This window comes from Oratosquilla oratoria, chromosome 19 (genome assembly GCF_046742065.1).
Source record: "Oratosquilla oratoria isolate Oo_2021 chromosome 19, ASM4674206v1, whole genome shotgun sequence".
Taxonomy (NCBI): domain Eukaryota; kingdom Metazoa; phylum Arthropoda; class Malacostraca; order Stomatopoda; family Squillidae; genus Oratosquilla; species Oratosquilla oratoria.
Window position 1 is genome coordinate 55,110,010 of NC_134795.1, and position 27,697 is coordinate 55,137,706.

A 27,697-nucleotide genomic window follows, 5' to 3' on the forward strand; every position below is an offset into this window, starting at 1 on the left:
TATACATAACTTGTCACTATCTCTTGATTCAAGATGTTCAAAAAGATTCAGCTTGAAAAGAGAGAGGCTGCTATTAAGAAGCAGCTACTAAATCGAATTAAAGATGCAGTGCAGAGCTTGGTACAACCTGGAATACCCAAAATTTCTAAAGGACCAACATTAGGACACACAGACAACACTAACGCCCTATGCAGTTCCCTGGAGGCAGTCCTGATTCATGGACTACGAGATTCTCTAGGGGAACGTTTCTCATCCTTGTTGGCTGACCCCGACCGAATGCCCATACCTAACTTTTGGCCAGTCGTCCTTACTATGAGCCATCGGGACCTCATCCAGCAGGCAAGTATTTGTTGATTCCTAGAGGTATGCCACATTTCACAATAAGTTATTCTGAAGGAACATATATCTCTCTCTAATTCTTTATCTCTGTCTTTCATCTCTTTCTTGTGAAGGAATAGATTTTTACACAAAAAAAGAAACCACTTGGTAACAAGGAAATAAAATTAATAAAAAATAGGAATTTTGACTCATAACCACTTTAGTACGATGTCCACGTAGGTGTTGTGAGGTGCGGGTAACATGAGTATGCCTGTGTTGGCATCTTGATTATATATATTTTTTGCAGTTGTACACATGTTATCCTCAGATTCTGTGAACTGGTTTGATCACATTTTCTGCATTCATTATTACTCGGAGTAAAAAGGAACAAATAATACAATAGTGACTTTATATTTTTTAATGCGAGTAGTGTGATGAATCATACATTTGGTAACTGATGATGTGTGTGAGAATTTGAGTCGTGCTGAAGTGGTTAAACATTCTAAGAAACAGCCTTTGCATATTGTGTTCTCCTTTGTGATCTTTGCCATACAAGGAGTTGGCCAAGTCAAAGCACACCTGCATCAAAAGACACTGTTGCCCATCAATCCTTTCACCTTTGAATGAAAATTTTTGTTGCTGAAATATTTATTGTAGTGGAGAGTAGGTGGTGGAGATATGTCTAGAGCAGTGATTCCCAAACTTTTTTTGTTGCGGAACCCTTTGACATTATTTAAAAAAAAAAATGGAACCCAAAATAAAACATACTATATTGAAAAATGAATTTATTTTAAACAAATATACTTTATACTCAAAATAGTAAGTTGTACTGTAATAGTAAGCATGTCTGGTGAACTTTAGCTTACGACCTACGGAACTCCTGGCCTAGCTTCACGGAACCCAAGGATTCCGTGGAACCCACTTTGGGAACCCCTGGTCTAGAGAATTGACGATAGCAAATACAGTGTTCAGGAAGAAAGTCAAGCACAAGTACACATGGGAGAGGGTGGTGGATGGAAGGATGATAGATGGGGCTTTAATGGATTATATAGTGGTAAACAGGAGAAAAGTAGGAAGAGTTTTGGATGTTCTTAGGAGAGACAGTGGGGGAATATCAGATAATTTTTTGGTGGAAGGTAAGTTGAAAGTGGAGAATACATGGAGAAAGAGGAAAAAGACAGAAGGTAGGGAGATGCTTGATGCCCGAGAAGCATTGTAGGGGTTAATAGGCTGGATAGAGTGAGAAACGAGGAGGTGAGGGTGGTTGGAGAGAGAGTTGGAAGATTGGGGATGATGAAAGAGTATTGGGATGGTTTGGACACATGGAAAGAATGAATGAAGAAAGATTAGTAAAAGAAGTGTGGAAGGCAGAGGTGGGAGGGAGTGAACAGGAGGGGGCAACCAAGGATGAAATGGATGGATGGGGTAAAAGGGGCTTTGGGAAAGAGGGGGATGTCTGTTAAGGAAGAATGGGAGAGGACAGAAGATAGGGTTGAGTGGTGAATGTTTGTGTATGGATGATGGAAGGAAGTGGGTGGGGGATGGGGGGTTGGGAGAGTATGTGTGGATGATATTTTGACATAGCCCAAAGGGATTTCTCCCTGTCTTCTTGTTTCCTGTCTGGGGGGATGGAGAGGGGGAGTTGCTGATTAAATGAAGTGGCCTTGCTGTTGATGTGTTGGGTCTTGCTATGTTGCTTCTGACCCAGGGCAATGGGCGAGATGCAGGGATGACTTGTCATCCAAGAAGAGCCAAGAAAAGAGGGAGTGAGAGAGTGGTGATGAATGGGAATGGAGTGGGTGGGGATGAAATGAGTGGGAGTGTAATTATACCTTTTGACTTTGGCTCCCTCTCTTGTAAGGGGGAAAAGTCCCTTGGTATATGTATGTATCAATGCTTATTGCATATTAAACAATACTAGTACAGGAACCATGGGTTCCGTTACTACATACATATACCAAAGGGGGAAAAAGCCTTTGGTGTATGTATGTAGTAAAGGAACTAATGAAAGGTACTGTATTTACAAGTGGTGGTCATGGAAGACAAAATCAGAGCGAGTCGTCTTGCTGTCTATTTTCAAAATTCATCAACACCCACATTATATTATCATCTGTAGGTGCAACCTTGAGTGGCTGACACTTGTCCTGAATTAGACTCAAGATCTATATCTGTCAGCTTTGTATTTCCTCTGTCTTTTCAAAAAATATCTGACAATGGAGAGTTGCTTCCTTCCCACGTTTATCAACTGAATTTTCCGTAAAATAATGCCATGTCCCTTGCTACTCCATAAACCCTTTTGTCAACCCTTGAGGTTTATGGCATTGCAGATGCAGAGAGCTACATAGTTATAGCTTCATATATACAGAGAGCTACTTAGGAACTTTAGTGACAGCATCCTCTGACACTGTATTAACCAACAACAACAGGAGGTGCAGGTTCTTGTTCATTATATGGAATGATGCAGGAAAGATTGAAGAACAATGGCTTTTTACCCCATGGGGAGTGGCTGAGTCAAGAATATGGTGGTGTCACCCCTGTATGTCACAGGATGTTACATCATCCTGTGATAGGGAAAAGAATGCTGTGTGGGTGTCCTTGGACTGATACAGGAAAAGATGAAGAACAGCAGAACCAAGGGATAGAACTATGAGTAAAAAGTGGCTCGGTATTCCTCTCTGATTTCCTTGAACATTGAAGAATTCTGAATGACTGTGTTTATGCTTTCCTCATATTTCATCATTTTACCCTTGTTTCATTAATAACCAAGAAAAGCCTGCTCAATGTTGTATTGCTTTGGCTGTGTATCTTCAATATTCCATGAGATAAATTAAATTATTGCTGCTCTGCTGTCATCAAAATGGCGTAGTTGGACACCGGGATGAGGTACTGAGGCAGGTGTAATGGGATTTAAGTGTATATGAAGTTGGTATGTGTTTTGACCTAACCACCATTTAGAAGAGGGAAAGGGTTTTTTTGTTTACAAGTTTATTTATATTTTTAGTTTTGTTTTGCACCCATCTTACAAAGGCGGAGCATGCCAACAGGAGACCTCTTGGTCCATAACTAGGTCGGATGCAGAAAAAAATATATAATAGTGATAAATAAAGAGAAATGAAAATTGTGATAATATAAATAATAATGATTAAACATGATACTCCTGAAAGAGATAAATAAAAATTGATAATATAAGAAATAATAATATATACATGATACTCCTGAGATGAATGATTTATTTAATTCTTCTGTTTAGGTAAGCCAACTGTCCTTCATAACAAGTGAAGTTGGCAAAGGACGAGCTTGGATACGTTTGGCTTTGAACCAAGGACAGCTGCTAAGTTACCTGACTGTGTTAATGCAGGATGAGACTACACTCAAGGACTACTATAAGTAAGTTGACTGGTTGTTGGGATTAATGGAAACAAGATGAATTATTGAAATCATCTTTGAACATAGAAATGATGTATAATTTTCATAAGAGCATTATTTCTGAGTTATATTATTTTTGTATTTTGCTTACTTGGTACTTTATTACACATATAAGCATCATGGAATTAAATATTTTCATGAGTATATAAATATAAATACATACATGGTAATAGTATTGCCCTTTAGGTGACACCATTGTATAGGTATTTAGTCGTGAATGGAAGGTTGTTTTGAAATATCTTAGGTTCTCAATTAGCTGAGACTCAATGTTTTCTTGGCTAGGTGAAATTGGTCTTTAGCAAGAGAATGTACAGAATATGTCATAGATGTGAAAAAGTTCGAGATGAATGAATCAGGTATTTTGTTGACACCATTGTATAGGTATTTAGTCATGGATGGAAGGTTGTTTTGAAATATTTTGGGTTCTCAGCTAGCTAAGACTCAATGTTTTTATGGCTAGGTGAAATTGGTCTTTAGCAAGAGAATGTACAGAACATGTCATAGATGTGAAAAAGTTCGAGATGGATGAGTTGGTTATTTTGTTGCCTCAAGTTCTTTGTCAGAGGGAAGGCTGTGTGTTCAAGCTGTAACAAGGCAGTCCCTAGATTGGCTCTCAAGTCACAGGAAAAGAAATTTTGTATAGCACTCTTGACTACATAAATTTTTGGCAGTATGATATGTTCTCTATCTGCATGGTGTTTGCAGCTAGCTGTATTTCCAGTGTAGTTATGTGTTGCTATTGCTGCAGAGGCTTGATGATTTGATGAATATCTGAATTTTAATTTGATATTTATGATATTTATTAATTTTGATTTTTCACGTAAAAGCACATGATTCATGATTTCCCATCTTTAGATCTACAGCTTTTGTTCGGGACTGCGAATACCCAGACATGATGATTCGCGTTCTGCAGCCCATTGCCAGCATTCCCTTCAACTTTGCAACCAACGCTGCTGTTCTGAATACTTGGACTCAAACTCCGTTGGTACTTGCTGGTGTCTGGATTCGGTCTGGGGCTCAAGATTATGTGTCTGAACCCGTGTTGGAAGGAACAGATGTGGCCAGTACTTTTGTTGACCAAGGGATGGAAGGAATGGATATACCTAGTGTGGAGACACCCATATATGACCAAATGTTTGATATAATTATGAGTGGAACACCTGAAACGAGTTTTATTAGTGATAACATTGAAAATAAAGAAAAGCCTGAAGCTGAGTGGGGGGAGGAGGAGCAGGAGAAGCAGAAGGAGGAGGAGGAGGTGGTTAAATTTAAGGCGGCACAAAATAAACATGTTAGTCAGGGACAAGTAGAACATGATGGTGGTGGTGTTATTAATACAGGTGACATTCAGGCGGTTCATTGTGATAAAGAAATAAGATCAAGTGCAAAAAATGATGACTCGGGTAAGCAGGAACAAAAAGGAAGTGATGAGACGGAAGTTCAGGAAGCATCAGGACCACTGGAAGAATTAGAAGAATCCAAAAAATGGGTGCATAGATCTTTGTCTGTGACTCTAAGCGTGAGTGATGATGGCAGCAGTTTACTGAATAGTTGGAATCAAGATGTCCCAGAGTACAAATCCTTGTTTTCTGCTTTGGAGGCACCTCAAGAATCTGTTCCACCTTCCATTGTAAGTATTGCAGCACTACCATCCATCCAGGTGGGAACTACAGGGCAGTCTGACAAGGAAGCTTCAAGACACACAAGGACAGATTCTTTGGTAAGTTTGTTTCAAATATTTTGTGCATGATTTCCAACAGTCTGGAAAACAAAAAGACACTACAAACTGTATAAAATAAAGCATTGAGAATAATAACAGCATACATCAAAACCATCCCAATAGAAGCCACATAAAAAAGTTAGTGTCCTCTCCACATGCTCCTTCATACCCTATCAGATAACCATAGAGAAAAATCCTTCCCAACAAATATCACACTAGCATTACAATTGAGGTCACCATCCAGCACAAAAATAATACCAATACAAAATAGGCCTGCCTACAGAAACAAACTGGCCCAGAGACAATCATCACACAAGTACTCTGAACACTTCTTTGTATAAGGCTCCACCCTAGCCTTACCCAGACAGCACAATATATCTTTCTTAAGTGACATAGGGGCCAACTTGGGAGTTGTGAGTCGCCTTCCAAAGAGATCTTGGGGTAGTGAATATATTGTGTGCACATTTTACCTTGGTCTTCTCAATACACACTTGGTTTGCACATGATTTCTTTATATTATGCCATCTTGATATTGTTATTACATTGTGAAACCATCTATATACCAAGGGCTTCTTCACCCTTGTAAGGGATGTAGCCACTCCCAACCACCACCCTTGTTTCTCTCTCATCTTTGCTCCCCGTGGATGAAGGGTCATCCCTGGCTTCTGGAAAATGTTTTCCACTTTGTGAAACAGTCCAGATAAATGTAGTATTGTTTATTTGTATATGATGCACCAGTGATTATCGCCATGTCTAACTTATTAATGTGTTGACATTTGTGATTGTCATGAGAGCCAGTGATGTTTTGGAAAGAAATTAAGAGAGGAAGGGGAGGTGAATCAAGCAGAGAAGAAAAGATAAAAGGTGCAGATGGAAAGATGATAATGGAAGAGATGGCAATAAGAGGAAGATGGGCAGAGTATTTTATGGAGTAACTAAATGTGAAGGAGGATAGGGAGGGAAAGGTAGTTGCAGTGGGAGGTGCTAAGAAAATGACAGTGATGAATGAGGAAAATGGAGGAGAAATAAGAAAAAATGAGGTGAAAGCAGTTATTAAAATGATGAGAGCAGGTAAGGTACCTGGGTTAGATGGGTGTCATGCTGAGTGTCTAAAAAAGTGGAGTTACAGTGATGGTAGATTGGGTGGTGAGGTTTAATGTTTGTCTAAAAGAGGGTAGAGTGCTGGAGGACTGGAGGAGTACCTGTATAGCTCAGCTTTACGAGGGAAAAGGGGCAAGTGTAATTAGTAGCTTCAGAGGGATCAGTTTGTCGAGTGTAGTTGGAAAGGCTTATGGGAGGGATTTGATTGAGAGGATTAGGAGAGGAATGGGGAGTGATTGGTGAGGAACAGTATGGGTTTAGGAAAGATAGGGGTTGAGTGGATCAGATTTTTGAGGTAAGGCAGATATGTGAGAAAGATTTAGGAAAAGGTAAGGATGTTTTTTGGGCTTTTATGGACTTGGAAAAGGCTTATGACATGATAGACAGGGAGGTACTGTGGGATGTATTACAGATATATGGGATAGAAGGAAAGCTATTAAGAGCAGTCAAGATTTTTTACGAGAGTAGTAGAGCCTGTGTTAGAAATGGAGAGAGCAAGTGGTTTGAGGTAAAGGTGGGACTTCACCAGGGATAAGTCATGTTGCCGTGGCTGGTCAATTTATATATGGATGGGGTGGTGCGAGAGGTAAATGCAAGTGTAATGGGCTTAGGATTGGAGATGTTTAAAGAAAATGGAGGAAAATGGGAAATAAGCCAGTTTTCGTTTGCTAATGGAATTGGAGGAGATGTGGGAAGAAAGTTGAAGATAAATTGGGTAAAAGTAAGGTGATGAGATGTACAAGGGGAGAGGATGGCAGTAGATTAGAAGTGAGTATTAAAGGAGAGAGTCTGGAGGAAGTGGATAGCTCTTGATACTTTGGGGTGAATGTGGTAGTGGAAGTGGAATGTAGATTGAGAAAAGTAAGTAAATGCCTTGGGGAATTAAAAAGTGTAATAAGAAATAGCCATTTAGGAATGGATGCTAAGAGGATATTGTATGATAGGGTGATTGTGCCAGCAGTACTCTATGGGGCATAAACATGGAACATAAGAGAGAGTTTGAATGTGTATGAAATGAAATGTCCGAGAAATATGATATGGGTTACTAGGCTGGATAGAGTGACAAACGAGGAGGAGAGTGGGGGTGGAAAAGGAGTTGGGAGATAGGGTTGTTGAAAGAGCATTGGGATGGTTTGGACACATGGAAAGAATGAGTGAAGAAAGATTAGTAAAAGAAGTGTGGAAGACAGGTGGATGGAGTGAATGTGAGGGGGGTGACCAAGGATGAGATGGATGGATGGGGTAAAAGGAACGTTGGGAAAGAGGGGGATGTCTGTTGAGGAATGAAGGGAGAAGACAAGATAGGGGTGAATGGAGAATGGTCGTGTATGGCTGATGCTGTGATATATGGAAGTGAGTGTGTGGGGGATGGAGGGACTAAGGAACATGTGTAAATAATATTTCGATGCAGCCCAAAGGGATTTCACTCCGTCTTTTTATTTTCTGCATGAGGGGACAGAGAGGGGTGGTTGTTGATTAAATGAAACAGCCTTGCTGTTTATGTACTGTGTCTTGTTACATTGCTTCTCACTCCGGGCAATGGGTGAGATGCAGGGATGACCCATCATCCAGGAGGAGCCAAGAAAAGAGGGAAGGAGGGGTGGTGAATGGGAGTAGAGTAAGTGGGGATGAAATGGATAGGAGTGGATTTATGCCTTTGACTTTGGCTATCTTCCATGTAAGGGAGAAAAGGCCCTTGGTATATGTATTGTACGAGAGTCAATGTGATGATGACGCTATGGTTTAACATCACACACTCCCCCCACCCCATCAGGAGGCTAGTATGGTGCCCCTCACAGAGGGCTTTGTAGCATGGAATTTAATGAACCATGCCCTTGGTTCAGCTTCGCTGGATCAAGGGCATAAGAACATAAGAATAAAGGAGACTGCAAAAGACCATAAGGTCTACACTAGGCAGCTCCGTATCCATCACCACCTGTCATCCCCCTCCATAAAGTTGTCTAATCGTTTTTTAAAACAACTGATAGTTTCAGCGTTTACTACATGGTCACTAAGTTTATTCCATTCATCGACCACCCTATTAGTAAACCAATTCTTGCCTATTTCCTTCTTAAATCTAAATTTGTCCAGTTTATACCCATTACTGTGAGTCCTGACCTGTTGTTTTATTATGATGACCTTGTTTGCATCACCCTTGTTATAGCCTTTGATCCACTTGAACACTTCTATTAGATCACCCCGCACTCTGCGTGGTTCATTAAATGTGTTCCATGAAAATATTAATTTCTTCACTTCTCTATTTTTCCGATTTCAGGTTTCTCCTGGGGAGCTTGAGGAGTTGAATTATGAGGTGCTTCCCAGACACCATCATTCGGTTGATGAAGTGAGTTTATTTTCGTGAAAAACACTTGTAACTATTTTCTTTTTATCAGATTTGATGATAAATTACAAATACCATACAAAACTTTTTTCTTATGGTTGTATGCTACATATTCTCACTTGTATTTTCATGTATGTGAATTAAAGCTAGTTTATTCATCCCCCTTCCTCCAGGAAATAAAAATATAGGTACAGTTAAATTCTCTCTCTTCCTCTTTGTATTGCCCCACATATCTCTTTCTCCCCCTCTCTCTTTCTCTCTGTCATCTTCCGCTCACTATTTCACTCCCATTCCTCTATTCCATCCTGATATTAGCAATGTTGCATACTATTCTTGCTGGATTTTTTTTTCCCCATATATTATTTCACCTGTTACAGCTATCATTTGAATATTGTTGTGTCTCAGCCTAACAGTATTCTTCATACCAAAACATTTTCTGTACAAAATTAGTTGTATAATTCTCTTGATTTTTCATATGGATTCTTTTTATAAAGCTACTTAAGCCTGCTTCATTATTCTCTGTAAGTATGTTATTATTATTATTATTTTTTTCTTTCCGTTCATCATCATCCAATTTATGCTTACCATTTGTTACTTTTATAATTCATGTTCATATTGCAGATAACCTTAGTTGCAGTTTATATGTTGCCTCTTTTGCTAAAAGCCTTTTCATTACTCTTACAGGACACTACAAAGCTCTTACCTAATTATCTACGAATTACTACAGAAGAAGGCCTAGATGCCCAACAGTACAAGTGTTACCAGTGCCAGTCTTATATTGGGATGATTTATGGCCAAGCAAGGTAATTTAATCTATCTCCCCTCTCCTCCATATTATCTGGAAATCTTCTACCCATTAATGGATTAAATCTTTCTCGCTCCAACCCATTAATAGACAATCATGAAAAGAATGAATGATGGATCATTAGAAAAGATATTGTGGTAAATGGAAGTGGAAGGAGTGAGCTCGAGGAAGGACAAGATGGATGGTTGAGGTGAAAGAGGCTTTGGGTGCTTAGGAGGAAAGTGTTAAATATAAGAGGAAGTGGAAGGAGATAAAGAATGAATGGTGGATTGGAAGGATGTGGTTCTCGTTTTCTTTGTACATACATACATATACCTAGCGCTCTTTCCCCTTCACCAGAGGTAGCCAAGTCAAAAGGAATGATTCAACTCGCATCCACCATCCCTCCCTCTCTCGCTCATCTTGACTTCCCATGGATGTTGTTTCTCCCTGCACCTCACCCATTGTCTTGGGTCAGAAGCAATGCAGCAAGACACAGCACATCCACAGCAAGGCTGCTTCATTTAATTGGTGATACCCCTCTGCCCTCTTCTTCCCCGCATGCAGAAACATTGAAGACAGGGAGAAGATCCTTGGGGTTGCATCAAAATATTGTTCACACATAACCACTCCCTAACATCCTTCCCACCACCCATTCGTTTGCTTTATACAGTGAGACCTTTCATTAACGGATGTTAATTAGCTGTGTTTTCGATGGTTTTGGCGCTGTTGTTTAGTGCGTGCAATCACTATGCCACCCAAAAACCACTCAAAAACACCGCAAACGCAGCTAATTAACATCCATTAATGAGATGTCTCACTGTAATATATTTTAGTGGAAAATGAGGAGCGTTGCCATACATTGAAGCATTGGGGGTAATCCGCCTCTAGGGTCAGGCTTTGCTGGGCAAGAGCTGTGCATTGCTGCATTGTTCTTGACAGTGTGAAGGGAGACAAGGTTACCCTTCAACCCCAAGGTTTGGAGGTGGAAGGCATGGTCAAATGTATATTATTTGTTTATTATGTAGGTGTGTTGTGACAGAAATGGGTGGGAGTGGTTTTTATGCCTTTGTTTTTTGGCTACCTCCCTTATGAGGGGGAAAAAGCCTTTGGTATATGTATGTATGTGTTGTGACAACCACACCTCCAAACAAGGAAGTACCCTTTCGTTATTAGAGTTAATGGATTAGAGAATGTATATAGTACCAGTGTAAAAATTTGATTAAGAAAAATGTAAAATGATCCTCTCTACAGAATAGGTTATATAAGTACTTGGATAAGCCTTAGCATAAGTAGCTATTAATGTTGTATTGTTTAAACTTCCACAGGCTTTGTGTATATGATAGTCATTACTACTGTTGTCATTGCCATGATGGTGAAGAAATGGTGATTCCCAGTAGGGTTGTAGGCAACTGGGATATGAGGACCCATCCTGTCTGCACTCAGACTGGTAACTGGTTGTTGTCTATGCAGAATCAACCCTTGGTGGATGTACGAACTGCCAATCCAAAGTTGTATACCCATGTTGATCAGATGGCCGAAATGCAGGTAAATGAGCTTCAGAAAGTTATTCAGTATTTTACACACACACACACACACACACATGTATGTGCATACTAACCAAAGGACCTTTTCCTCCATTTTTTCTCAGCTTTTACGAACCCAGTTGCTCTACATTCGTGCCTACATTTTCACTTGCAACACTGAAACAGTTCCCCAGCAACTAAGGAGAATGGTTTGGCCAAGAGAGTATCTGTATGAACATGTACATCTCTACTCCATAAATGTAAGTACACATTTCCTACAGTTTGTACTGAAGTTTGGGATATTGGGTTGTTCATAAGGTGATAATTTTCCAGATTTGTTTGTCGAGGATGATCCAAACTTTTTACATGATTAGTAGATCTTGTGTAGGGATCAGGAACGCAGAGAACCAAAAGCTTGAAGTAAAGATGAGGCTATACCAGGGTTGTGTAATGTCACAATGGTTCATTTTGTTAGATGGAAATGAGCAGTAGGTCATTTGTTTGTGGAAGACGCTGCATGGCTGAGTCTGAGGATAGACTGAAGCAGTTGGTGGCAGATTTTGGGAAGGTGTGTGAGAAATTAAATATGGGAAAAGGTAAGATGAATAGGTGTGCAACAAGTGGTGATAGATTGGAAGCAAGAGACTGGAGGGATTGGATGTCTGGGGAAAATGATAAGTTTTAAGAGAAGTAGGTATCTGGGGATGAACACAAAGAGAATGTTTCATGAAGGATGAATTGTACCTATACCACCATATGGAACAGAGTCTTGTAACTTGAAGGAGGCAGAAAAGAAGAGCTTAAATGTGTTTGAGAATTATGGGAGGTGTTACAGGGATGAGGGGACGGAGAGGGTGGGTCGCCGAATTTATGAAGTGGCCTTGCTGTGGATGTGCTGTATCTTGTGACACTGCTTCTGACCCAGGACAGTGGACAGGATGCAGGGATGACCCATCATCCAGAAGGTGCCAAGATAAGAGGGAGGGTGGAAGGGGAGTGGAATATATGGGAAATTGAATGGGTGGGAGTGGTTTCTTTGCCTTTTTCTTTTTGGCTATCCCCTGTGTAAGGGGGAAAAAGCCTTTGGTATATGTATGTTACAGGGATGGATAATGAGGTAGATGGGTGAGATAACATGATTGTTAGATGCAAAAAGAACATCTATTGAGCAAGGAAGAGAATTCAAGAGATAAGAGTGAACGGGGGGGAGTGGTTGTGATTGGCCACATGTCTCCAGCAAAATATCCAGGGCAATGGGGTGATAAAGCAAATAACCACCAGTTAGGCTGGTTGAAGGCAAACTCTGGTGGAGATCGAGTTGGTTTATTTAACAGTGAAAGTTGGGTGCCATTGGGGAGGGGAAACGAGTCTGTGAGGGAGGTGATAACTGTGTTTCAAGTCATGTCACTGGGTAATCTGCTTGTGAGAGAGCAAGAAGGGGGTGAGAAAGCAGGAACCATGAGCCAGGCTCACGTATGCTGCTCTGGGGCTATCTGAATCTTTGGTGTCTGTTCAGCTCTTATATACACAGGCAGGTCATGACCTGTGCTCCTAATTGGTGTGAGGTCACATGCACTGTGTGGGAAGTCGGAGGCAAAATGTATGATGCCAGTGACTCACGAAGACAGAGGGTATCCATTCTTCAATAGGTTCAGTGTTCCGTCACGTGGCTGGCCAAGGTGCAGGTTTAGTCATGGCGGGCCGATGCTGGCACTGCATGTGTTTTTCTTCAAAGAGGTTTTGTGGTGGTCACATGGTAAACCATGGGGCTGATTAGTCATTCCATGAGCGATTCCCTTGGGGATACTTAGAGGTGAAATGTCATGGGCAGAGAGGAGGTGAGGACGGGAGTGACAAGGTGAGGACCAGTGAGTAAAGAGAAGAGGTGGGAAGGGAAGTGAGGACTATGCCTAACACCACCCTAAACAATAGGGAGGAGGGAAGAGTCAACATATGTTTCAAAACCTAGATTTCTATTTAACCCACTTGATAACTTATTGCAGCAAGATAAAGCATTTCTTCTGACCCAGGGTGGTGGATGGGGTACAGGGATGACCTGTCATCCATGAGGAGCTAAGATAGGAGGGAGGAAAAGGTTATTTATGGGAGTATGGGTGGGAGTGGGTATATATATGCCTTTTGACTTTGGCTATCTCCCTGGTAAGGGATAAAAAGCCCTTGGCATATAGATATTACTTACTGTTGTTAGCAAATTTTGGTCTGCCTAATGCACAGCAATTTTATTCAGTAAGGGGTAGGCTGAAGGAAAAATGGTTGTTTAGAGGCAGCACCCATAGCCACAACTCTGTTGAGGGGCAGACTCAAGAATACATGAGTTTTGATTGATAAAGATCCTCTTTTGTTATGAGCCTGCTTTAATCTGAAAAGAAGCTATTTGACATAAACCTGAGTACAGTCTCTTATTTTATGGTAGGAGCATGTATGGTAAATAAAATGCCAAATTAATCATTTATTTGTTGTTACTAGATGAACCTATGTACTAGTGAATATCTAGTTTTTAATATACTCTTGTTCTTTTTATTTCAATATATTAGGACTTGGTTTTGGTGAACACTGGTCAGTTGGTGACATTATTACGGCACGTTGTGAAGTGGGGGAAAACACACATTTTCAAATGCTCCATGTGTTCTTCAAGAGGATTTTACTGTGAACTCTGCAAAGAATCTGACATCATCTACCCATTCCAACTTGGTCTTGCTTACACAGTATGTATTCTCCTTTTGTCATTTCATTGATGCACAACATTGCACATAAGTAGTTTGCCCATTGTGATTTTTTTTCTCAACTTGAAAAAAAAGAGCTTATTACTCTCAAACCTAGCTAATTGCATGAGAGTAAGCATCTAATATTTTTATGTAGTGAACTCAAAGTAGGTATCTTAAATGCATAGTCTGGGGCCAGCAACATATATCTGATTCTGGTAATCCTGTAAAATAGATGATCAAAACCAAGCCCCACCCTCACCACTGTCAGGAGCTCCAACTCAGAGGGGCTGGTACTTAGTCTTTGGATTTCATGTAAAATCCGTAAATTACATGTAAAATCCGTAAATTACCAGTACACAAATCAATCTGTTACACCTAATCTTTTGCAGAAGATCTACAGTCTTTAGCTAACTGGCTACATCCTCCAGTAACCACAACAGTGATCTTTATTAATTTTTCCTCTCTTTTCAGTGTGGTAAGTGCAGTGGAGTTTACCATACATCATGTGCCAAAAGCTGGCAAGAATGTCCTCGGTGTGCAAGACGCAAGGCAAGGCAGTTAACCCAAGACCGTGATGCACCTCACTAGTAAAATGTTGAATTATTCACCCATCATGTTAAATCATTGTTACTTTTATGTTCACTTCTTTAATAGTTTTCACAAATATAGCCAAAGCTAAAAAGTTCTTCACTTTGTTTGATTATGCCTGTTTTATCAAATTGATTCTGAAGGCTTTCTTTGAAGATATTTAGAAAGTGAATCCAATATGAAGGAATTTCTCCCCATCTTCTCTTTTTCTGAGGGGACAGAGAGGGAGAGGGGTCACCAATTTAATGAAGCGGCCTTGCTGTGGATGTGCTGTGCCTTGCGACACTGCTCCTGACCCAGGGCAGTGGGCAAGATACTGGGATGACCTGTCATCCAGGAAGAGCCAAGATAAGAGGGAGTATGTGGTGATGGAATGGGTGGGAGTGGTTTTTATGCCTTTGTTTTTTGGCTACCTCCCTCGTAAGGGGGAAAAAGCCTTTGGTATATGTATACATGTATGAATCAAGTATGATTGCCTCCATCTGGATGTCGGTTGTGTAAGGGAATTTTGGAATTATGTATTTAAAATTTTGGTTAATTGCAAGACTAAGTTTGACTGATAATTCCCATTTGCAGAGTGGAAGTTAACTTTTTATATGATAATGGAGTGGTTGTGAACAGATGATAAAGTGATGTAGCCAAAAATGATTTCTTGTCTGCTCTGTAAATTGAGTGGGAAGAGTTACCATGGATTGAAGCAGTGGGGATAAACCTGCCTCAGTTGTTGGGCCCTGCTGTAGAGGTGCTATGCCTTCCTTAATTGTTTCTAACCCAAGCAGTGGGCAGGGGACAGAGATCAAATCCTACCAGGTTGCATCTGGCCAGGCAAGATCTGGTGTAGCATCTAATATGCACTCCCCAGTTGATATACAGACCTTCATTATCAATGGATGTTTTTGCTGCATCATCAAGCATCTTGTCAAGCGCCAATGCTCTTTGCTGCATCGCCCAGCTGCCCACTACAAGGAAATCCATCTTCGCTGCATTGCTCACATGAGAGACTTCACCAAAAAGATGTGTACAGGAGTGCACATATCACACATCACAACCAGTCATTTCCTCATTCTACACGGGTTCACATACCAATTCACATCTTCAAGTATCATACCTGCATGGCAAGTCTCCGTCAGCATATCATACCAGCCGACGAGACTCAGCCTCGTCAACAGCAGCCAATGTGCAAGCCTACGAAGACTCTCCCCCATTTCTGAAAATGGCAAGACTCTTGGAATATCAAAGTATCCTTCCACCAATCAAGCCAATTCACCTTAGTTATTTAATTTTATGATTATTATATTTAGTGATTCCATATTTTACACAAGCATGTCTCTCCTTTTCTTTAAAAGTGTCATATAATTCATCTCTCACCAGTTCTAGCTACATAAGATTGTATATTCATGCCAGATTTATTTTACAGCATTGATTCTTCTCGCCAACTCCTACATTTGGGTTAACTATTCTTCAAAGATTCTCCTAAGAGCCAACTTCTACATCATCACTGGTAAGTAGATATAATTTCTGTTCTAAATATCACCTAGAAGGCAAGTACTCTGTATGTTTTTACTCTGATTTAATGAAGTTGTACAAACCTCTTTCTGACACAACATACAGAGCTTGTACACACAACTGTTCTGCTCTGAATTGCAAAACACCAGGCATATCCCATCCCTTCTGCTTACAGCTGCCACACAAAACACAGTGACAATACAGAATCTTATCACTTGTTAAGGATGATACAACATTACCTAGATTTAATGGAAAGAACATTCCTGTACACAATTTCCTCTCCGAAGTTAAATCAGAAATAAGAGGTAGAAACATCACAGACAACTAAGGTAAAATATCCATTCTAACATCTAGAATAGACAAAAATAATACATTACCTGATGTCATTCAGTCTGATCTTTTTGAGGAAACTAAGTCTTACGATTTCCTACATACACACATATACCAAGGCTTTTCCCCCTTACAAGGGAGGTAGCCAAAAAGGAAAAGGCATAAAATAATTCCCAACCATTCCATCCCTTGATACACTCCACACCCCTCCACCCTCCCTCTTATCTTAGCACCTCCTGGATGACAGGTCATCCCTGTACCTTGTCCACTGCCCTAGAGCACTTTAAAAAGCCTAGTAATCCCCATCATACTTCTCAGACACATTCAAGCTCCTTCTCTATTCCTATGTTCCATGTTTCTGCTCCATACAGTGCTGTTGGCACAATCACTCCTTCATACAGTCTCCTTTTAGCATCCATTCCCAAATTTCTATTCCTCATTACACTTTTTAATCCACCAAGGCATTTACTCACTTCTCTCAATCTACATTCTACCTCCACCTTTTCCTGCCATATTTGCACCCAAGTATCTAAAACTATCCACTTCCTTCAATTGCTCTCCCTTAATGCTCACTTCCAGATTACTGCCACTTTCACCCCTTGTACATCTCATCACCTTACTTTTACCCACATTTATCTTCAGCTTTCTTCTATCACACACTCTCCCAAACTCTGTCACCAACTTCCTCAATCCCTCCTCCAATCCTGCCACAAGCGCAGTGTCGTCCGCAAACAAACAGCTGGCTCACCTCCCACTTTTCTCCATTTTCTTTAACCATCTCCAATCTCTGACCCACTACCCTTGCATTTACCTCTCGCACTACCCCATCCATGTATAAGTTGAACAGCCAGGGTGACATAACGCATCCTTGACGAAGTCCCACCTTTACCTCAAACCACTCACTCTCTCCATTTCTAATCCTGACACAAGCTCTACTATTCTCATAAAAACTCTTGACAGCTCCGAGAAGCTTTCCTCCTATCCCGTATATCCGCATAACCTCCCACAGTGCCTTTGTCTACCCTGTCGTAAGCCTTTTCCAGATCCATAAAGGCCCAAAAAACATCCTTCCCCTTTCCTATAGCTTTCTCACATATCTGTCTTACCACAAAAATCTGATCTACACAACCTCTACCTGTCCTAAATCCACACTGTTCCTCACCAATTACTCCCTCTGTTCCTCTCCTAATCCTCTCAATCAAGATCCTCCCATAAGCCTTCCCAACTACACTTAACAAGCTAATCCCTCTGAAACTACTACATTCACACTTGTCCCCCTTTCCCTTGTAAAGTGGAACTATACAAGCACTCCTCCAGTCCTCCGGCACTCTACCTTCTCTCCAGCAAATATTAAATAACCTCACCAACCAGTCCACCATCACTGTACCTCCTTTTTTAAGACATTCTGCATGGCATCCATCCAGACCAGGTGCCTTACCTGCTTTCATCATCTTAACTGCTGCCTTCACTTCATCCTTCCTTATTTCTCCTCCATTTTCCTCACTCATCACTCTCATTTTCTTAGCATTTCCCACTGCAGCTATCTTTCCCTCCCTATCCTCCTTCACATTTAGCAACTCCTTAAAATATTCTGCCCATCTTCCCCTTACTGCCTTCTCCTCCATTATCATCTCTCCATCTGCACCCGTACATTGATGGGAGGTGACTGGGCACAATGGCATGTGTGTTCACCAGTCCAACTTCAGGCTCATGAAGTGTATAGCATATGAACTTCCTGCTTGTGGAGGCTGAGATTTTAGCTGAGCAATGGCCAAGTGAAATCTGCTGGAGGCCTCGAGACCCTTGACTTACAAACGAGATTTTGGGCAAATTGGAGGTGCCCAAAAAATGGTAAAGTACTCATGGACTTTAGCCAAAATTGTGACCTCAGCCAATTTGGCCCAAACTTCTACCAGAGGGAAAAAATTGTGTAAAGAACACCCATAGATGGATGAGAGGTGGCTGGGTACAAGGGCATGTGCGTGGACACCAGCCTAATTCCAGGCTTTGGGCGTGTTTACCTAATTGTAGTATACAGGAAAGGAGCATGGTTGTTGGGTCCATCTCCTATTCTCTAGTTTTCTAACATATCTAGACTCAGTTTCATGTATGGTTCCAACTTAATCCATATCTTTGATTTCTCATAAGATTTGAACTCTTGTATTGTTTGAGCTTGGGCTATATCACATACTTAACTATTCCATATATATCTATATGAGCCTTTAATATCTCTTCTATCAATGCAATCTATCCCCTTTAGTGACCTGAACACAGTAATCATGTCACCCTCCTGCTTGTGGCCAAGTGAAATCCGCAGGAGGCCTCAAGGCTCTTGACCTGTGGGAGTTTGGGCAAATTGAAGGAGGTTCCCCAAACAATTTAAAAAAAAAAAAAAAAAAAAAAAAAAAAATGGAATTTGGCCAAAAATGTCAATCTCAGCCAATTTGACCCAAACTTGTCCCACAGGGAGAGAATCCTGTAAAGAACACCTGTAGGTAGATGAGAGGTGGCTGGGTATAAGGGTGTTTGTGGACACCAACCCAGGTAGAGGCTTTGGTTGTGTACCAGGTCACCTTCATGTCTGTGGAGGCTGTGCCTTTGACCTGAGTGGTGGCCAGGTGAAGTCAGCAGGAGACCTTGAAGTCTTCATCCTGTAGACAAAATTCTGGGGTAATGGAGGTGGCCAAAATTACCCTCCACCCCCCAGATGGCAAGGGTCCATGAATTTTGATCAAAATTACCTTGGTCAATTTAACCCAAACTTGTCCCAGAGGGAGAGAATTGTGTCGAGAATACCTGTAGGTAGATGAGAGGTGGCTGGACACTTTAATTCATATTCACGGATTGCCCTGGAATTTGTCACTACCAGACTTCACACCAACCTCCTCCTAAGACTATATTCAATTATTCACAAGTACAGAATACCATACCTCTCTGCTACTAAGCCTACTGCTCAAAATGCAAATTAACAAAGATGTGATACAACACCTACACCCATCTGCAGTATCATTTATACTAAATCTCCACTGAATATGGACAAAAGGCATCCTCTCATCTGCCTGAAAAGATTCAACCATCCCCTTCCTGAAGCCAGGAAAAGATAAAACCTCCCCAAACTTGCCCATTCACTCTTACAAAATGCCCTTTCCAATCCTTAGGAAAGATGGCCCCATTCAGGCTCATGCCAACTGGAATGTAATTTTCTAATATAATCCCTTCAAACTGGCTGCAACACTAGACATCCTAGTGCATATAAACAATAAATTGCACTGCAATTGCCAGACAAGATGTCTATGCTGTATTTTTCGACTTAGAAAAAGCATGTGACAGCCTGATAATCCACTTGGCATTTTGGCAATGTTGGGTACTTTGCTAATGAACAATCTGAATCTACTAAGTAGTGAAATGTGTCACATTTCTACCTATGCAGTATATCCGATGGATGCTCTGATAAAGTAGTAGCCCTTAATAGGTATAATACTTAAAACAGAGGAATAATAAAACAACAGTTCTTATATCCATTTCTACAGAGTATGATACAAGGATGAACGGCAGCTCCACAATAGGAGCACATATAAGGGAAAGTTGGATGTCAAATGTCCAAGAGGCTTCTACAAAAGTTCATGTGAGACGGTACAGGTAAACATCAGAATAATGTTTAGTTAGTACAAAGAGAAATGTACATAGACAGTAGCAGCACTCTCTAGCTTACTGCACACAATCTACACCTCTGGCATTGTATTACAATACTGGGGTTGAATGCTAACCTGCATATTGTTTGTCTGATTAATATAGACAGGGATATTCAACAATGAATATCAATCATTCCCCATGCTTTCCATCATATACTGTACCACATACATATGAGGTTCACAATAATCATGCCATGGAAAGTACAACTTGTAGAAAGAATCATTTCTATTCACATTTTACATATATGTACAATACATATTCAGTTCATAATACATTAAACCATTGGACCTACAGTAGAGAAACAAGGACGCAGTGGTGGAATTGTGAGGAGGAGCTTATGTCAGGTGGTGCTTGGCTACAACCAAAGCTGTCACCTTTGCCCTATATGCTCAGATTACCAGGGTATGTTGCAGTCACCTGTAGCCATTGGGTTCCATCCTGGGAATATGTGGTACGAGGCAAGACTGAAACCAACATGCTTTAATGTCGTATTGTGATGCACATTGAACTGCACATTGTATGAAAACTTGTATTGCTCTTGAAGCAGATTCAGTCCTCATCCTATATTAGCCTCCACTTAGCTATATTATACCTCTTATGGGACCAACAATGAGTTCCAGCGAGAGGTGGTCCTGTAAGATGTACATCAAAGATAATCATATTTCCCAAACGCTCATCTTCAAAACCTGTCAACATCCTTCCTTCCATCAAGAAGCATAGCACCAAGGGGATGATAATGTCTGTGGCCTAGAACCAAGATCTGTTAATTTCAACTCTATTTCCTCCACCTTTTCCCATATGGAGAACTGATTACATTGGCTCCCCTATTCCTATTACTATAAGCTGGTGATGTAGAAACAATCCTGTACTAATGCAACACAAGACAACAAGCTAAGGTTTCTTTCCAGAGTATGCTTAAGGACTGCTGTCAGTCACTGTGGGATTTCCAGCCATTGCAATTCAATGGAACAATTAAGGTGCTGTGTCTTGATCGTTTGCCTCTGAGCTGAGCAGTGGGGTGACCCTTCATCCACAAATAGCTAAAATACAACAGATGGAGTTATGAATGGGTGTAGTGTGGTTGTATGCTTTGACTCGGCTACCCCCGTGATATGAGGGAAAGGGATTTTTTATGTATAGCTATATACTGAAAATGGATACAAGGGAGTTTATTCTGTTGCCCATCTTGCAGGACAACTACTAGCAGGTACCTGTCATTGGTATCTTAAAAAAATAATGAAAGGATTTTTCCTTTAAACCCATATCTTTGAATGGCTCTATGACAGTGCTTTCCAATCTGTGTGCCACGGCACCCAAGGGTGCTGTGTGATCAACTAAGGGTACCACCAAAACTCGGGGCAAAAATAATTTTTGTATTACCGACTCTCTCTGTCATCCATTTTTGTTCATTAAAGCAGCATCAGTGTAAAAATGAGTATTTTCATATTATCCAGGGACAAAATTTTGTTACACTGATGTTGAATCAACAAAATACTGACAAACTAGAATTTATATTTTCTAATAAGGGTGCCGAGGACTTCTGAAAGGCTTGGCAAGGGTGCCTCAAGCCAGATAATGTTGGGAATTACTGCTGTATGATATGATTAGCTTTGCACCAAATAGGTAATTTAGTATTTCTTCAGCAGTAGTCAGTGCTTCTATCTTCAGGGAATAATATCACCTTGGACTGTGGTCTACTTTGTATTAGAGTGTGTTTCTATGTCATCACCTGAAAGTAATTGGAAAGAGGGGAGCAGTCATTGGTTGTTAGCTCTTCTTGCGTCTAAAGGTGGATGAGATACAAATGAAGATAATAGAGAGAAATACCGAGTCCAGTTCAAAGACTGCACATCAGCACATTGGGGCTGCACCTCCACAAAAAAATGAAACTGACAGGGACTGAAGATGGGCGATGGGGAAACAATTGATATCTCACTTGCAGGACCACCTTGTGTAGGTATCTGTCATTGGTCCCTCCATTTATGGTACTTTTTGTTTTACATGATGCAATCAGGCCTGCAAAGGATGGCACAGTAAAAATACTGTTCAAGAAGGTCAAGCCAGTAAAGGTATTCCTTCTATTCTAGATATAAAATTCAAGATTCTATCATTCATGAAACTTTACAACTCTGTCACTCATGATATGATAATCTCTACTATTCTCGGCAGTGAAATATTCCTGCTTCTGTCCTTCAAGCCACTCGAGCATAAACATCTTTGCCATCCATAAGTAAATGCTAAATAACTGGTCAATGTGCTCATAAAATATGATGTCAATGGCATTAGCAATTCTGCCACTTGTAATATAAATGTTAAGAAACTAATGCAATTTCTGCCATTTAGCAATAATATTTGTTCTGCCATGTGCAACTATATTATTTCAGTGCTCCTACCACTCACAACACATAATAACAACCATTTATGAAAATGTAATAGCAACTATTTTCCCATTATGTTGATCATTACTGTTACATAAATTTATGAGCAGCCTTATCCTGCTTATAACGGCTACAACATGGAATTCTAAATAATGTTTTTCTTTGTTAACATGGATCAGAAGAAAATCTATAAAGTGCAGCAAGGTAAAAAAGTTTTACATTCCCTGCCATTGCAGATACTTCAATAGTAATCCCTTCCATTACACTTCATTCCATCACTGTAAATACATGCTATACCATGTCACAGGTTTCGCCGTTTCCAAACTATAATGTTGCAAATAATAGGGTTGTAATACAGATTTGCAGTACTAAAGTAAAAGCTATACTGAAATAATATTAGTCTAGTATCAATGAAACTAATTTGAGCAAATTTCAACATATAATAAATCTACTATGCAGATGGATGATTAATTTTTGACTGCAGGTTTGATGGTCAGTAGGGCTATATATACACATACACACGCACACACACTAAGGTAGTATGATAGTTGTTATAGAAATGGAAAGAATGAGAAATGTTAAGACGATGCACAGAGCAGGGGTAGTAAGAGAGCTGCCAGTGGTTTGGGCATATGGAAAGGATAAGTGAGGAGAAGACTACTAAAAAGAGTGTGGAAAGCAGACAGAAGTGAACTTAAGAGGAAGGTCAAGAATGAGGTGGATGGGTGGGGTGAAAGGGGCCTTGGATGTACAAGGTTATGTCTGTCAAGCAGAAATAAGTGGGGGGCGGGGAAATTGGCATGAATGGACAAAAGGATGTTCTTTTCTTCCACTCTGTAAATTATTTCGAGATGAGGGGGGAGGTGGGGGTTGCTATGGATGAAGTGATAGGGGTAAACCAGCTTTTATGCCCTGCTATGGAGGTGCTGTGTCTTACTGCACTGCTATTGACCCAAGCAATGTGGCAGGATAAAGGAGTGACCCTTAATCTACAAGGTGCTGAGATGAGGAGGGACATTAACTGTCAAGGAGGATTCATAGAGGTAGCCTTGCTGCAGAGGTGTTGTGTCCTGCTGCATTGCTTCTAATCCTGACAGTGTGGAGGCATACAAGGATGACCTTTCATCCACGAGGAGCTAAGAGGGGAGACAATAATTTTTTTTATTTATTATTATTATTATTATTTTTTTTTATTTTTTTTAATGTAGCAGAGGTGGAAGGAGTGAACATGAGGGGGCAACCTACGATGAGATGGATGGATGTGGTAAAAGGGGCACTAGGAAAGAGGGCAATGTCTGTTGAGGAAGGACAGGAGAGGACAGAAAATAGCGGTGAATGGTTGTATATGGACAATGCTGTGATGCATGAGGGGGAGTGGGTGGGGGGTGAGGGAGTACGTGTGAGAAATATATTGATGCAGCCTGAAGGGATTTCTCCCTGTCTTCTCCTTTTCTGCATAAGGGGATGGAGAGGGGGGTTTCCTGATTTGATGAAGTGGCCTTGCAACACTGCTTCTGATCCAGGGCAGTGGGCAAGATGCAGTGATGACCAGTCATCCACGAGGTGCCAAGGAAAGAGGGTGAAGGGGAGTGGAGTATGTTGGGGGTGGAATGGATGGGAGTGTTTTTTATACCTTTGTTTTTTGGCTACTTCCCTTGTAAGGGGGAAAAAGCCTTTGGTATATATGTATGTAGGATGGGTGAAGGGTGGGTGCATACTCTGACCCCACTCCCTCGTGCTATGGGAAAGGACTTTTTGGTATATGTATTTTTGTAAATTTACTGTTTTTGTTATTAACCATAAAAAATATTCTACAGGGGAATTTTAATAAATAAAACAGCACCAACACATTGAATAAACAAATAATTATTCTTCACCATGCATTTAAGGTTTTGAGTTAATGTTGATTCATGAAACTTAAACAAAATTTAATTTTTGTACCAATATGGCTTCTCCATTGAAAATGCTGTTGATATAAACTTAATAATTTCAAAATGCTGCTAGTGCTGTTTTTATAATCATAATCTTCAACATAAAAACTAAGTAGCCTTCAAGTGACTTCAAGTGGTTATTTAACTGCCCTTAACTACCTACTCTTATAAAAGAAATTTTAATGTCTATCATCAAAGTTATACATGTCAGTCAGTGAATGACTTATGCATTACTAACTTCCTCCCCCAAATAACTTATATTTGTGTCCTACAACTGCCACAACTGTTATATTACAAGCCTCATATTTGCTGCAGTATTTCCCAAATTAATGGTGCTACTAATAATACTTTATAATCATTATCTGTAACCTTATTAGTCAAAAGACTGTTTTGTCTATGGACCAAATATTTATCATGATTTTATTAGTGCAAAATTCAGTATTGCTGTAATATACAGGTGCTCCCCACCTTATGAACATTCAAGTTAGGAAGTTTCATGAACCCATCACTAAAAAAAGAAAAGAAAAAAAAACAACAACTAATCGCCTCACTCTTTCATAAGTTCAATCACTACACAATAGGTGGCATTGTTACCCTGTAAATGCAATGCAGTTGTTACTCTCTCTCTGTTGAGTCAGTGATAGTGGTAGTCATTTATTTTTCACAATTACTTAATCACCCCAATATATCTCACAAGCAGAAGATTGAAGTCAGCAGTGATGGTAACTTCAAGAAGCCTTGGACTCTTATGTTGGAAGCTAAGATGGACATGTAAAGTGAAAGAGGTGAGTATTATTGGGAATAGTTGTAGTGTGCAATTTTTTTTCTTTTTCTTTTTTTTTTTCTTTTCTTAAAGTGCTGTTTACTGTACTGTATTTAGTACCGACAGTAGTAATGCTGGATTTACAAACCCCAGGAACCTTTCCTGTTCGAAGTAGGGGTGTGCCTGTATCTAATCAAACAACACAGCTACTGCGTGATTGCAAGCTCCGAAATAATTTCTGCTTCCTTACTGCCTTTAAATAAAATTATAGTTACGGAAATATCAAAAAACCTAAAATTTCAATTTATGGGACTCCGATCTACTGGAGCTGTAATAGTACCACCATCTGCATCCTTTGTCTCTGTTCTGTCAGGAATCCTTAATTGAGCTCTCCTTGCATCTACAAGCCTCTGTAAATCCTTACATCATACACCAGCCAGCCAAGCCTTTTTCCTCAACTCCATTCAAGGAGATGTAGAAACCCTTGGCATTTTGTACTTTACTTGTTGAAGATGGGAGGATTGGAAATCATATAATGATGACAATAATGTTATCTGAAAATGTTCAGATATATTATCTGTGAAGATGAACAGAACATACAGCTGGACATAAATTAGCGAGACACTAAACATTTTAAAAGTAAAACTAATATTTTGGTTTTGTATCGCATGCTGCACGGTCTCTACCTACATAATGGGAGATGTGCAGCATATCTCAATGTCAAATCATTATATTATTGCAGTTTTTCTGTTCATATTCTTAACATTCCCAGGCCCCTTGGATTCGTTGATGGCACCAAAGGTTCTCCGAGATGGGATCACCTTGCTTGGCTCTGCATCTCCAAATAAGGAATCTTCATAAGTCTTTGGGGGAACAGCATTCTATTACCTCACTAGACTTTAATGTAAAAGAGGAAAAAATGCTATGTCTTAAGAAAACATCATGCAGAACACAATTTTGTACACTGAAAATAATTCCTCTCCAAAAGAAAATATTACAGAAGGTTGGACATAAAATTTGGCATACATATGTGAATAGTCAGTCCACAATAATCATTGCAAACCACCTGTAAGTTACATTTGATACAAAAGCACTGAAACTTGTAACTTGTAAATGAAGCCATCAGGACAACCAAAACTATGAGGTAATCCATTGTGAATAATGTCTGTGCCTAATTATGTATACTGTACTGCACTCCGTTAGTGCTTCCCAATCTGGAATCTGAAAATGTTCTTCCTGCCTATCACAGCATAAGGATATACACTTCTGATTCTCAAAACTATAACACTTATGAAGATAAACGTCTTTCGTGGTGTTCAAAGACGACGCTAATAACATGGCCCAACTTCTCAGTAGCTCCTTTCCATCTCATTCGGCTTACCATATACCAATATTGAAAATGAGGTATAAAAGGTTGTTACAATTTCCTTATTACAATCCTACATATTTTTCTTGTTCAAGTTGTACATGATCCTTCATGTAATAGGTAATGACATTCTCTTCCTGCCTCTTGCTCATGCCCTGCTGCCCCCTCTTTGTGCAACCTAGCAAATTGACAACCCAGCGACCTGAATCACACTGACTATATACAGGTTAAATAGAGCTCCATCTAGCATAACTGGCCAAACATGGCTGAAGTAATTGTCACAATCCTAATTACCTGTTTACTTCTCCACTTTCCATCAACCCCATCAAGTTTCACTATCAAATATGTACAATGGGGCACTCAAATTTTCCATATTTTACTCACAAAAAATATATATATATATATATAATAATAAAACAATGACATCACACATTCCAATCCAATCCCCTAAGCCTTCAAACTCTCTGAAAGTCCATCACAAGGTACATGTGACCAGTGAAGCTGTCCATACTGGAAAGGTATGTCGTGTTGCTCCATGTTCCTTTTTGTTGTCATCTAATGTCACTTTCTACACTGCTGTTCCCACAGTGCAGACACAAAGGGTTGGGTAAATCATTCTCCAACCTTTTTCCTAAAGTTCCTCTCCAACTGATGCTACGAATAAGAAGAGACTGTACACTCGGATCACGTACATGTAGGTGTGGTGGCTTGTTTCACAGCGGGCACAACTTATCTTTGTGCATTGGTCTGCATGTTGTTAGCAATAATGTGCCTTGGTTGGGATTGTTGCTGCATGAGTGGATGCTGTGGAGACTGAAATTGGGGCGGAGGTGGAGAAAAGCCTCCTGAAAAAAAGAGAAAAAAAACAAGAACATTTCTCGACACATGAAAAACATGAGGTCTACAAAGACTGAGAACTAGAAACCCACAACATGCAACACTCACTGCCTCCCCACCCCCAACAGAAGAACACTGGACTACTGTCTATGTTATATTTTCCTTATTGTAATATACAGGAAAGGAGCTATGGTTGCGAGGAGCAAGCTGAGAAAGATTACATGTCTGAGGGATACATACATATACCAAGGCTTTTTCCCCCTTTCAAGGGAGGTAGCCAAAAAGGGAAAGGCATAAAAACACTCCCACCCATTTCATCCCGGAAATACACTCCACACCCCTCCCACCCTCCCTCTCATCTGA

The 27,697-nt window shown here is 40.2% G+C and overlaps 2 protein-coding genes across 7 annotated transcripts in view; one reads left to right on the plus strand and one right to left on the minus strand.

Annotated features, from left to right (window-relative positions):
• The first annotated feature begins 33 nt into the window (after positions 1 to 33).
• Positions 34 to 24,906, plus strand: Plekhm1 (Pleckstrin homology and RUN domain containing M1). 3 transcript variants are annotated; one of them, XM_076203086.1, is made up of 10 exons: positions 34 to 339; positions 3,569 to 3,705; positions 4,600 to 5,464; positions 8,841 to 8,909; positions 9,386 to 9,427; positions 9,591 to 9,709; positions 11,019 to 11,238; positions 11,342 to 11,476; positions 13,772 to 13,942; positions 14,414 to 24,906. In XM_076203086.1, the coding sequence occupies exons 1-10, from the start codon at positions 34 to 36 to the stop codon at positions 14,528 to 14,530; spliced, it is 2,181 nt and encodes a 726-aa protein (XP_076059201.1). In that variant the 3' UTR covers positions 14,531 to 24,906. The 3 variants fall into 3 exon arrangements, with proteins under 3 accessions (XP_076059201.1, XP_076059202.1, XP_076059203.1); XM_076203087.1 differs by having other exon boundaries at positions 9,401 to 9,427; XM_076203088.1 differs by lacking the exon at positions 9,386 to 9,427.
• LOC143035900 (UBA-like domain-containing protein 2-B) overlaps positions 19,876 to 27,697 on the minus strand; it is a 92,626-nt gene continuing 84,804 nt past the window's right edge. For all 4 annotated transcript variants that reach the window (XM_076203092.1, XM_076203093.1, XM_076203090.1 and 1 more), the window contains one exon: positions 19,876 to 27,342. In XM_076203092.1, coding sequence (XP_076059207.1) covers positions 27,227 to 27,342 — 116 coding nt within the window. In that variant the 3' untranslated portion in view covers positions 19,876 to 27,226. The remainder of the gene's footprint in view (positions 27,343 to 27,697) is intronic.

Coding starts and splice junctions, on each gene's coding strand:
- Plekhm1 (XM_076203086.1), top strand. CDS start 34: ATGTTCAAAAAGATTCAGCTTGAAAAGAGAGAGGCTGCTATTAAGAAG. Junction 11,477..13,771: donor TACATCTCTACTCCATAAAT/GTAAGTACACAT, acceptor TCAATATATTAG/GACTTGGTTTTGGTGAACAC. Junction 13,943..14,413: donor AACTTGGTCTTGCTTACACA/GTATGTATTCTC, acceptor CTCTCTTTTCAG/TGTGGTAAGTGCAGTGGAGT.